The sequence below is a fragment of the Phallusia mammillata genome, chromosome 3 (genome assembly GCF_965637545.1).
Source record: "Phallusia mammillata chromosome 3, kaPhaMamm4.hap1.1, whole genome shotgun sequence".
Taxonomy (NCBI): domain Eukaryota; kingdom Metazoa; phylum Chordata; class Ascidiacea; order Phlebobranchia; family Ascidiidae; genus Phallusia; species Phallusia mammillata.
The window spans coordinates 22,991,990-23,005,428 of NC_137254.1; the positions used below are offsets into that span (position 1 = coordinate 22,991,990).

Consider the following 13,439-nt stretch of genomic DNA (forward strand, 5'->3'; position numbering starts at 1 on the left):
CCGAGAATCGAACCTCTTCTTGGTTTCCCGTCCCTTTCAAACGGAAGCCAAGACCCACACGCCCTTCCTTGACTTCCAATGCCAAAATTGGAAACCTAAGACCTTTAAACCAGTCATATACCTTACAGGCAACAAAGGCCAAGGTACGTAGCGAAGCACCGATCGCGTACGGGTGCGTACATACGAAAGCGCCGCCATTTTTGTCAGTTGTAAGTCATATCGTTTCGCACGCCACGTTGCAACAAAAGCGATGTTTATTCTGGAATATGGCTGCTCTTAAATATAATAAAACGCCATAAAAATATTGCATAAACTCAACTTGCTTCATCAGTCTGCGTTGAAGCATTCTGCATCGGTAACAAAATCTTGATTACAACATTTTTCTTCGTCCAAAACATTATTATGTAAACCTTTCCTGGTGTAAAATAGTGATTTCAAATCAAGAGAAAGGTAAACTTTCACCGAATCAGTGGAATTGAATCAACACAAGAAATAATCAACATAACAAGTGCTTAGCAGGTAGCAGAACAAGCAAAGAATTGTGCAATTATTCAGCCTTGGCTTTAGGCTTGACGTTCCAGTAGCGGACCATCTGCAAAAGAAAAATTTTAAAGGTCATAATTTGAAAAGTTTGTTTTACCAATCAACATATGGGATGCAAAACCTGCAAGATCTTTCCTGAAATAAAACTGAGTCAAAAATGTTAGCCTTTGTGCAATTTTCATAAAAATTGGAAATAAATGAAAATATTAGAAAATATTAATAGACATGCTTTGGTAAGTTACCAACAAAACCTAAGCGACAAATAAATCTATTTACCTGGGCTGCGATTATACCATTGCATATAGTGGATACAACATAGTTCATGATCACCAATTGATCGCCTGTTTCCTGAATAGAAGTGAAAATACGCGCAATTGATCCACCGAATATCAAAAATACAGTAATAGCTGACAGCTGGCCAGTGGTTCCATTTCTGTAATTGTCAAGCGCCTGAATCATCTGGAATAAAAGTAGAACATTTTCGTACAGTCAGCGTGTAATGTTACATCCATACTACTGTAGTCTTCTAAATGTATTTTTTGACAGTGTAAAGTTGTGACAAACATTTAGTGTCCGGTAGTGTCGACAAGAAGTATGTTATAGAAAATAGTGAATAAGCGTTTCGTCCATCAGGTTGCATATTTAACAAAATTGTCCTTCTATTGGTGTGATGCTAAACAAAATACTAGGTTTCAAGAAACGTCAGCAGAAATACAGGTTCTTGAAAAACAATTTTGTTTAGCATTACACCAGTTGAATGACAATTTTCTTCAATAAGTATGTTACTGTCTTAAAGGTTAGGTGAGAAGGGATAGGATTTGTTAAGTAGGAACATGTTCTTAAAAGCGTTTCTGCAAATACTAAAATAATAACAAAACTATACCAACGACATTGCTAGAAATTTCAGAGTTGGAAAAACATAACCCCAGCAGCGCATAAATGCTATATTTACATTAAATGCAGCGCGTTCAAGATTTCAACACACCATGAATTCCATTAGCACACACGCCCCACCAACATTGCCCGATATGAGTTCAATCCAAGCGTTACGCGGCGCCATATTAAGTACACCACGGCTTCTTGGTCGTATAAATATTTCGACTTGATCAGCGCTGGGCTCTGCACCCGGTCGCGCCCAAATAATATTTATTAATATTCATAAGCCGGATACCATGTCACGTGACCTTATCAAGTGCACTCGGGCGTGACGAGGACCACCAAATTTTGCGACTTGACAAACCGCAGTCTTTTTGTGTTGTAATGCGGCTAGTGTTTTAACAATGTGATTTTGAATATCAAACAAGATTTGAATAGAAATCGTGCGGCCAAAAAAATGAAGGACACAATAGACTACCACACATCCCATTGGGCAACCCTAAGATCTCGAGAAGAATGCGCAACATTTTCTAAAACCTATTAGTTTGAAACATTGCCCATCAGCATGCACCAAAAAGTATTATGGAATATATCAATTGCTATCAGGCTGGTAACTTGAAGAAACAAATTAAATCATAAAACACACCATCTTTGACAGAATCAGTAAACACTGTTGTGCGGGTAAACCAGCGTAAATGGATAACATGAAAGCTACTTTCGGATTCTGCAAGCGTATGAGTGACATCCACCATTTTGTGAAAAGTAGCATTTACGCACGTTCGCATCTGGAGCGAATGCATTAGCGGGTGCCGATGATTAGGAACTGCGCAACACGAGCTGGGAAACGTAATATTTTTGCTCACGTCACTCACCACGTGTTTCGTCTCAAATTACGTCACGGCGCGGTGAGCACTGCCACTGAACCTCGAAGGGGTGGGGAAGACGGGCCTCGAGAGCACCCATTTCGAACGCAAACGCGATTCGGCCTTTTGACGAAATTGCGCGAAAATTGCCTCCCAAAATAGACCCTGTTGTGAAGAACCTCAACAGTATGTGTAGTATGAATCGTGTGGGGTAGGCAAAACGCACTGATGGCTTCCAATATGCCTGTGTTATGATTTCGGCATATCGGTAAAGGAAATTGGCTTCCGGTTCAAAAACAATAAATAAAACAAAAAAATATTGTCGGTTAATGAGCGTGTATTTATTCTATGGCAAGTCATTAGGGTGATTATTTATCATTCCTGTCCGTTTCGTATTTGTACAAGTCAAAAAGTCACACAGTCGCGGGCAGTTGACTATCTATAACAAAGTTTATGTTAAGGCCACAGCTTTTTCGCTGTGATCGTAGCCCGCGTGAAAACATTCAACGATGGATGGCGGGGTCGCGAAAAATTTGACACGAAACCGCGCGTGTGTATCGGCCACTCAAGACAGGCGTAGCACAATAAGGCGCGGTGACAAATATCGCGATAAAAACACGGAGTCGCGACTAGAACAACACGCACTCGGTATATGACGCCGTCTTCTAAGGGTACCATTGCGTTTTCCTGATATAAGTCGCGCCCGCGATTCGATCCATTAAAAACGAGCCCAGGAAAGCGCGATTTAGCGTTAACGCACCTGAGCAAAGAGCCCACTGGCGCCAGGGACTCGTATGTGCCCCTTCTAATCGCCTTATGTCATCGACGCCACACAAGACGTGGCCCGGAAGGGAACAGGGAGCAGGAGCGAAGTTGTGTAGAAATCGTTAGCAGAGATAAGCCTCCACGCGTGTTGTAGTTCGCCGGATGGAGATATGAGGAGCGGATAAAACAACATAGGATAAGTATGAAGCAAAGGGTGGGAATTCGTACTGACTGTCGAGTACAACAGGATGCTAAAAGTCGTTGCCGAGATTAAAAAAGTGTGAAGAGTGTGTCTGCAATTAGTACGGCCAAACCACGTACAAGCCCAAAAACATTTGTACGCCGAAATATAGGACATAAGATGTACCAAAAAAACGAAGTAACCAATGTTGTTGACCAAGTGAATTGAAATAAACCTATATAGTATCGGCCGCGCAATATCTAAAACTTCATCTCAGAAGTGATTTAATTTTCGCGATTACAATCTCACTGTAGCACATTTTTTCATCACAAATATTCTCTGTGACGTAACCGTTTTCTTTCCCGGTGCAGTGGTCGTTACAAACAAGTCCCAAGCGTATACTCAAAACAAAACGATTCCACGCGATAAACCGGGCAAAGGCATCATGAACGATGACATCAAATAGCTGGAGCGAAACAGTTTACACGGACGATACGTCGCCGAAAGTTTATGCAAATAACAGACAGAGGTTGGGAGAGTGTGATCCTTGTAGTGACGCGAGTTTTCGCAGTCCATTAAAAGCAGGGTAAACAGCAGAGAAAAGGGGGGCAAACCTTTCATCATAGCGCTTCTATAGCGTGTCGGGGTACTCTGTTGTTTCAGGCCAGCAGACTTAAATGACTCAAAGGCGGAAAGGAGGACTTGATTAAACGCTTCCAAGATGGCGGTGCGGCGCCAGGTAAGTTTTAATTCCACCAGATCATCGTCTAACGCGAAAGTTAGCGATGACGCGAGACTTCTGCCCTATAGCTCCCTGAGCAACGGGAAGCGGTCGTCATGGCAACGGGATATAAGTGGCGCCGGATTAAATTCGTTATTAAGGTCCATGCTTCGTCAGTGCGTATATAAGTATGGGGCTAATAAAAAAGGAACGGGAAAACGTAGGTCTACTGTTGTTACCTTTTAAGTAATATTACCTTTGGGCTGTTACATAACCTACATTTTTTTACATAAAACTTTACATTAATTTCAGAAAAATACTAAACATTATGATTATACGCAATATAAAATCACCTTTTTCGACACACAAAAGGTGATATTAACATGATTTGGCTACGTTGGGTAACAAGCACTTTGCAGTAGTTGATTGTACACTTTTTTAATACCAAAACACGCACATGGTCACCAAAATATCTGTAAATAACGTCGTAACGAGCGGTTCAAGGCGTCTGTTTCAAACTGCCCATAGCATTTCAACAGTCGTTATAGCTTTGCGTGGGAACCCAGAGATGTTACGTCATTAGCGGGGTAAATGCTGTGCAACGAACGATCATGCTCACAACGGCCAAGCCCCCTGAAGATTATAGTCGGGCAACGGGGTGAGATGATACGTTCCCCTCCTAGGGGCAATTGATTTCGCACGAAATCAAATCTTGCAAAAGCAGAGACTTTTGCGAAAACTATAACACTTTAACATACACGTGCTCACGTTCGGTTGCTATTTTTAAACATAACTTTTTGTTAATGACACATATAACGGCCGAAATAGACGGAGGAAACGACATGCTTTCTTATTTAAACGTTTCGGAAAGTGCTTACGCTATTATCAGTGGGGCTACACCAGTTACACCCATTTACAAACACTTGAGTCAGGTAAAGAGATTTGATAAAAAGTTGCGAAACAAACAAACTTTTGTTGTAATTTTGAGTCAAGACGACATCCTATTTTTTTAATCATGTTTTACAGCTTTGAACGTCTCGATTTTTTACTTTTTTATCGTCAACCTGCCGTGCGAACTATAACGGGCATAAAGCCTTCCAAAGTCAAAAATAGAGTGCGGTTTAGTGGGCGAGTCAAAAACAAAGCTTGGCCAAAGTCATTACGCGTTCGACACAAGGTCTTGTAAAGACGTTTGAAAGTGATGTGAAGGAAGGTAGGCACTTGACTTGACGACATAAGCGTGTCCGTCATTCAGTTCCTGTGGCGATGAAGCGTTGCACACACCCACCTACAAACAGGCCGCGGCATGAACCTTTGCACATACCGTTAAGAGCGCTCCCCTATGACTAACGATAGATAGTATAGAAGGAGAATTGACCCAACGTTTCGCGGCTAAGAAAGGACTGGCTGCCTGTCACGACACATGGCACAAACCTGGCCATTTAGGGCAAGTGGGAAACTGTTATTACCCTCATGGCAAATGACATGCTCGTCTTCGTAACAGCAATGGATCCCTGGGCTTAAATTAAGGGGGGTGTAATAAGGCCGTGAGAGCAGCGAAACGCCGATACAGTGTAAGTGTTGTATGGTGGTGGAAAGTTTTACCACCTAAAGTTCAATTGGACAATTTCGGATTTTTAAAATTTGTCAAAATTGTAAGTTTTTGGCCCGGGGAAGTTCAGCCTTTTGTACAGGTCACTTATAGCGTGTTAACTTGACTTGATAATTTCCAATTCTGTAAAAGATAAAACAACAGAAAAGACGGGCACAGAGAAAGATATTCGTAAATACTACAGGCATGTAAAAATTTATAATTTGTCGCATTGTCATATAGCAGCTGTTTGGGGGAAAAACGCCAGGCAGTCAGTGACCAATTAGCTCTCGTCAACGGCAAGAAACGGCGCGTGCGAGAAGAGCCTGCGCATTGACAGGCAATTGGCCACAACAGATAATGTTTCAGGGGTTGCCTGCCGCGAACAAAAGACGCAGCGAGGGCGGGGGGTGAAGGGGACGCGGCTGCAGGGCGACGGAACTTGGAAACGGGTCCCAGGGAAAAAACACCGCGGCGGGCGCTTAGAACAATAGAAGCACGGGATCTACGCCTAGGCGCGTTTGAATGGGGCGCCACAAGTACCGGTGTGCAGTGGGGGCGGAAGGGTGGGGAACGGGGGCCAGGGCGCGCAAACAAACAGATGGATCGATGCGGTGTCACGCACGGGGGCATCGCTATGGCGCGCGCGACATAACACAAAGATCTATGTTGCGACCCAAGTAATGAAGTCGGGCTCGCGACTGGAGCCAACAGCAGTGGCCGTGTCAGTCAGCATGGTACATTAGAGCTGTCAAATCGCACGAGCTAAAAATGAAGGTCGCGAAATGCTAGCGACCGCAACGACCCACCAGTGTGCGCAGACTAAGTGCCCCTGACTTTGGGCAGATCCACGCAGAAACCATCAAAATATCAACACTTGGGGTGTGTGATAACACCCCGTCCAAAGTACACATCTTAAAACGCTCTGGAACCAGTAAATCAATCTGCAGGCGCGAAATCGTGAGAGTCAGGGAAGAGGGGTTTATATTTACACATGGACTAGTTCGGGGGAGATTGCAGGGGTCGAAGTGGCGATGACAGGTCGCGAACCTTCGGCGACGATCCGCGGGACACGCAAGACCACACACGTTATGCACATTAGGCAATGTGTAATGTGAGGAACGGGACGGATCTGGAATGGGTGCTTCTACTGGTATATTCATGGGTTGCCAAAGTTACTGAGAATTCTACCGCCCCAATAAAGATCAGTACAAGAATTTTTCAATGTTGTAAATACGTTTTTGACCAGATTAGCTATGAAGAGTTTTTTATTTACAAAAAACAAAAATGAAGATTAAATGTTGCTAGCACCGTGCTACCAAAATATATGTGACACAGCGAAGCTAGGCATAACGTTCCCACAGCGAAAAAATGATAATTTGGTATAGGATAAAAGAATCGTGCGAATACAAGTTTACTCGATTTGTCGTTATTGTCAACACTAGAGCAAATCCATGACCAAACTATTTCAACCGGTATGCCAAAACAAATCAAACCGATTCGGAACAACACTATAGGTTTAGGTGCATAAAATACGAATAAAGTTTTATGATAGCTTTATGCCGAAAATACAGGTTCCAAACGTAGCGTTTATTACTCGGCATATGGCCACCAACGGTATGCGATCGAAGTCGAGTATTACTTAGTGGTTTTGCTTGTGAAAAATCAGAACCACGTGGCTAATCATGAATAGCAACATTTGAGATGCAGTCTAGACAAAAATGCAATCACAAGCGGCTAAACAACATAAAGTTAAATGGAATTCCAACCACCACTCAATACATTGGCAAACCCGCTCAGGGAGCAAGTGCACAAGACACAAACCTCAGTGCAATTTGGGACAAGCACGTGCTCAAGAGGCCCCACAATGACGGAGACTCCACTCCGAATGGCTACTTCACGAGCGAAAGCCTGTTTCCTACTTATAATGCTGAAGACTTGGGCAAGGTCTTTAACCAAAATGCCTTAGCCAGGTTCAACTTAGAGTTTTGATAGCCATCTGATGATTTAATTATCCAGCTGTTTCGTAATAACCATTTAACACAACACTCCATACGATTACGGCCTTAATAAAAAAATAGAAACAATCTAATACTTTTTTCGAGTAAACGATTCCAACAACACTGTTAACAATTTTTTTACAGTTTTTTGTTTGTAAAAACATAGTTTGTAGGATTACACATGTCTGAATGCTATAGTTTCTAAATTCAGAAGGGAAGGGAAAAGAAATCGTCATGAGAAATTCGTTTCAAGCTTGAGTTGAATGCAGCTTTAGGAATTGCATACAATGCAACCAAAGGACACGGAAAGTCCTGTGGCAAACAATTTAATCTTCGTGCCTCAGGTATCACATGTCGTCTCGCTGCCATCGTTGCTATACACTTCGGGAACACTAAACCACGAACAATGCCCCACACTGACGCAACAAAGAGCGTGATCATGCGTGACCTATCAACCCCGGCAAGTGAGTGATGTTGTGCGAGATGCTAAAGTATTCGCGTGCCGAACAAGCATAAAAACACGCAGGTACCGGTCCCTGGGAAGAACTTTAGGGCAAACGGACGTGAATGAATACCCGGGGCGATCCCTAAGGCGCCTGGGAAAATTTGGACCCGCTACATTCGCATGCGATTGAAACTGTGTGGGTAACAAATACCCGCCTTTGTGGCATCGTTTGGACTATAAATGGCCATTACAATGCAACTAGCGTTGGTTTTCAACTCGGGGACTTGTGTTTGATTGGCCAGCAATGATCGTCCATTGAATTTGCAGTGAAATCCCGGCCGAAATTGCCACCGATTACTAGCGTTAGGAAATTTGCCACACAAATGTGAAGACAAAGCGAAGGACAGGCTATTTATAAAAGAACGCTGAGTTTGAGACTACACCTAGCAATTCCCCAATTGCCTTTGTATCACCACGTGCACAGTGATTTGTTTGTTGATCATAATTACAACTTGTAAGTTGCGTTTTGGAACAAAAACCTATTTATTTCCACTCCGAACATTTTTTTCCAATGTGTTGTCACCGACAAACAGTGATTTTTAAATTTGGACGAAAAACAGTTGTTAATGTAAGCCCTTATTCGGTTTACGATGATACGAAAAATATTTTTACGAGAGGTATACGAATTTTTACGACGGGTATATTCAGATGTAAAGACGGGTCCAAAAAGTACAAGCCCGAAACCTTGGCGACACAAATATGGACAAAAGTAAAGTCAGGTACCAATCAAACATGTTGAATTCGAATTAAACTAAAAACTAAACCCGACCCGACTTACAACTATGAGATAACAACGTAGTGCTTTGTTATTCACTGGCGCCACCAGCTGGCCATCGCTTTTCCTACGCATAGACAAGGTCAAAAATAACGTGGCTCTCTAGTGTCATCACACGGAAATATTTCTGCCCATACTTCAGGACAGAAAGTGAATTTTTATTCATTGAAAATAGAAAAACAGGTAACAGTCGAGAGCTATTGGAGTTGGGATCGGGGTTCCCAATTCACACAGCATTTTAGAACTCCTTATTAATGACTATAAACCCTTCAATAAAAAATATATAACTATAAACATAAAATGTCAAATCCAAAAATGTAGCTGCAAGTCATTGGGAGAGTTCGAGCCACAAACAAAAATAGACAACACCACAACACAAAATTGGAACTTCCTTGACACACTCATACTTTGTCAAAATTCATTAAATGTCAGTGACAATTTACATTTACAGTCTAGGGAACTGTCAATCCAAAACCATTATATTAAATTATAAGCTCTAAAGCTGATAAAATACGTCAATGAAACTGTTCTCACCTTACTGATGACAACCGCTGGCATATTGCTTGCTTGAAGTGCAGCCAAAACAGAAACCGGTGTTATGCCTGACATCAAAACACCCAAAATGCCAAGAAAAATAACAACAAATCCAATTGCTCCACTTGTACTGCCTTTATAATGCTGCAAAGCAATATTATTTGAAGTTACAGTGGTTGCAATTGTATGTAGTGTTTTTAAACATTTTTTATTTGTACTTTTATTAATAAGTGTTCTTCAATGGGCTGAAATGTGATCTTCAATGCTTGATTTTGTCTTTCCCAAAAAATCACACTTCTCACTTTAAGCTGATTACCTCCATTATTCATTTCTCTGGTTTCAGGATAAAAAGTCTTTTCCATATATGACTGTGGTTTTCCAATTTTTTTCTTTAATTTTTGCTTACCTGAACTTCTTGCATTACTAATCTGGGAAATTGATTCAGAGGCTCAATGCATTGCAACAAATTTCAAAATTTTTACACAAACTTTTACTCTTTCATGAACTGCATCTTTCAAGCAATCTTGAAACTTACCTTCATTATACCAGCTATGTTCCTACTTCACAATTTGGCAACTAATTTTACTCTTAACACTATTTTATGACTACTAGGAATCTGCCTAAAAATACAGAAAAACTTTTTCTATCAGTCACCAGCACCCACTTTAGTTTATTATGTAGCAAACTTTACCGTGTATTTCAGCACAAAAAAGTTTTCGTTTACGACCTACAAGTAGAACTCAACTAAACAACAAAATCAGTCCTTTAACACAGTAATCAACTCTAAAGAACTGATTTTGTAACTGAACATAGCTTTATCTCACACCATATTTTGCTAAATGATGCTGTAAAATTCTGGCAATTTTAGTTTCTTGCACAAACTAGTACAAAATTAGCGAAAAGTGGTGCAGTCCAAATATCTGAAACAATATTACGTACCTGAATTAAAGCACCAATCATAATATTCTGAAGCATAAGAAAAAATGAGTCACCCCATGTGCTGCAAAACAGAATTAGATAATATTAAACCATTTATCTAGGCTTTGTAGCTAGAAGAAAATGTTCTGTTGTGTTAAGTAAGTACCTGAATGGAAAACCTTTAGCAATACTGTATGAAAACATTGAAGTAACAGCGTATAGTTCCAAAAGAAGTGAAGTAAAGCTAAGACCTTTCGCACTTCCAGCAGATAAAATTTTTTGAATTTGTGGAACCTTGACTAAAAACATCCCAAAATTGACAGTTTACACACTAAAATACAAACAAAAAAGCAATAAAATCCTCTTGTATTTCAATTTAAAAATTATGCCTCTGACAAATGTATTTAGGGTTAAATATAAAATCAACAAAGTGCATAAGCTTTTTTTTACTGCTACTTAATTTCTGTGCAACCAAGATATCATCTTGAGAATAGAAAGTTACTCTTAAACAGTGCCCTCTCTTCGCAATGGGATATATCAATAACACTTACCCAAAACTGCTCCGGCCACAATCGAATAACCAAGGACTTTGCTAATAAGTGCTGAAAGGCAATCCCCTGAAAAACACAACCATGTTAAGATGATATGTTAGTTGCTGTATGGTATACGATACTATACGTGCATTTGAGCTGCAACAGATAAAATAAGTCTAAAAACAATCACTTAAATGTTCAGAAAAAGTTCAGAAAATTTCTATATTGCAGCTACTCAATGCAACACTCACACAATGCAGTAAAGATTGCTCACCTACACAGTAACAAAAACATACAAAGCTCATGGGCAAACATTTTGGAAACCCACTAAGGAACTTATAATCTCATACCATGGAAGAAATTCAGCTTGTAAAAGAATTCCTCGTAGCATTCTTCTGACATAAGTGCATTCATGTTTTTCTTTTGCAATTTTCCTGTGGTTGCAAATTGGGTTGTTAATTTCGTAAAATGTTGGTATTTTGCGGCTAACAACAAATCACTACGTGGACAAAAACCACAGCTTGAACAGGTAAATCCAAAACTATTATAAAAACAAGCATAAAACATAAGTGAATTAAGTGATGCTGCTCACTCTCTGGTTGAGGTTGACCGGTCCGGTATGTGCTGGAGCAATCAAGCGAAAAAATCTGAACCTATATTTAACCATTAGGTACAATAACCCCATAATAAGTATCTTTAGATAAAATTATTCAGTAATTCCTATTTTGAGAACTAAAATCGTCAATAGAACTAATATATACAAATTAATACATTAAATCTTACTTGCAAAAAAGTTTTAATATTACTTTGCAAGCGTGTTTTTAAATTTTATGATTACATAGCTTAAAAGTTGTGTAACGTACCTTAAAAATTTTTGCGGTGTTCACAAAACTTTCACATTTTACGTGGAATTTATCTGTTGGCTGGATGCGCCATTCATCCATGCAATATTATGTTTGTTAAATATTTGCAATTCATCAAGGTTTTCCCACTGTTTTCCATAAAAAGGAACAGGATTATAGTATAGAAAAAGTGATTGCATCTGGCCGTGTTCTACAACCATCCCATATTTCGTGGTTATTGACCCAGAATGCATCACAATTTGGTAAGTGATAAACGGTTTCAGTTTTTGAAGTGCACACCATGCAGCGCTGATTAACCTTCACTTATTCCCAAAGTATTAATTTTATGCAGACTTTGGTTATTCCCACTGATCGCCCATGCAGGATTTATTTGACCAATTAAACTATATCGGCTCTGGTGTAAAATTTGGATTTAAAGGAATGCGTGTGCGCGTGTGACAAACAAATGAGTGGAGACTACTAATCATTATTATTTGATTCAATTAAATGAACCATTCGTATTCACCACACCACGGCTGTCAGAAATTACCATTCAAGAATTAAAAAAAACTATTTTTCGATATATTCTTAACCATATATGAAGTCACTAATTATGCTGTTACGCTTAGTAGATCCCGTTTTCCTCCTTGCTTCCTAACAAACCAAACCTTAAAAAAGGTCTAGCACCGGGATGCGTACGCCTACATGACTTGCAATATAGCTTTTTTGAAGTAAAACAAGTTTTAGAAGCCAAATATGTCAAGAGGTTTATTTTATCTTGCAATGCACGGTCACAGTGTGTATATATCATTTCATACACGACATAGTGTTGTACACCTCTGAACTAAACAAACTAATTTTAGGTGGTTCTTGGCTAAAATAACTTTTGACGGTGCAGTGGTTGTGTATGATGATCAATGCAAAGATATGCAGACACAGGTCCTAGCAACCTGCAAAATCTGTGTTTAAAATTGCACGATGGAGGTAGAGAGTCATTCTAGGTTGGAGTGGCACGGTGATAAATTACACCACGTTACACCGTGCCACTTTGTTCCGAATTACGCCAACTCCATTTTACCGATTCAAAGTTTTAATAAGTTGATGTATGTACACTGCACTGGATAATCCTTTTTTAAAGATGGTCTTAGACATAATTTCGTTTTTATATTCATGTGTTTTGCCATGCATTGTTGACAACTTGTTTGTTGTTGTGTGGAAAACGGAAAGCTTGTGTTCAAATTGTTGGTCACAAAGCAAGTGAGTTTAAGTCGCTAAAGTGTTGTTTGAGCGAACATTTTTTGTGGTCACGTGAAATCCCATCTACAATTTAAAGTGGCCCACCCAGACTCTCCGAACTAAAGTTGCTTCTAAATTAAACTGTAAGCACTGTCTGACGCATCTTTTTTCCTATTTAGGACTTTTTTACCTCTTGTCTTGAAATCAGTTTATTTTCAAGTACCAACCTAATTTATTGACGTTGCCCGTTGCCTTCCGACACTGTCGACTTTTACGAATAAGTTTAAGCGCTGGCGACAGCGCAACAACGCCAATTAGAGAATAAGTGCTTGACTGTTCGACTTGGTTCAAGTACAACTAGACTACAACAACCCAGTCAACGAGGAGGTTGGTTAAAAACTTGGCTTTGCGCGTGGACGAGTTGGCTTGGGTGAAGGCGGCGCCCACAGTTAATTGCTAATTATAAACCAGGCAACCGACCGTCCTTGACTTTGAATACCCACCAGGAGGTAGCCTGAAACCGCTACCAGCACAGATTCCTGTTAAGGAGCCTCTC

The 13,439-nt window shown here is 40.2% G+C and overlaps 1 protein-coding gene across 2 annotated transcripts; it reads right to left on the reverse strand.

Annotated features, from left to right (window-relative positions):
- Positions 1-236: 236 nt before the first annotated feature.
- Positions 237-11,475, reverse strand: LOC145218315 (mannose-P-dolichol utilization defect 1 protein-like). 2 transcript variants are annotated; one of them, XM_080085724.1, is made up of 8 exons: positions 11,398-11,475; positions 11,156-11,239; positions 10,824-10,889; positions 10,439-10,571; positions 10,294-10,354; positions 9,355-9,498; positions 820-1,002; positions 237-592 (listed from the first exon to the last, which is right to left on the reverse strand). In XM_080085724.1, the coding sequence occupies exons 2-8, from the start codon at positions 11,217-11,219 to the stop codon at positions 548-550; spliced, it is 696 nt and encodes a 231-aa protein (XP_079941850.1). In that variant the 5' UTR covers positions 11,220-11,239; positions 11,398-11,475; the 3' UTR covers positions 237-547. The 2 variants fall into 2 exon arrangements, with proteins under 2 accessions (XP_079941850.1, XP_079941849.1); XM_080085723.1 differs by lacking the exon at positions 11,398-11,475 and having other exon boundaries at positions 11,156-11,391.
- Between the last annotated feature and the right edge of the window lie 1,964 nt (positions 11,476-13,439).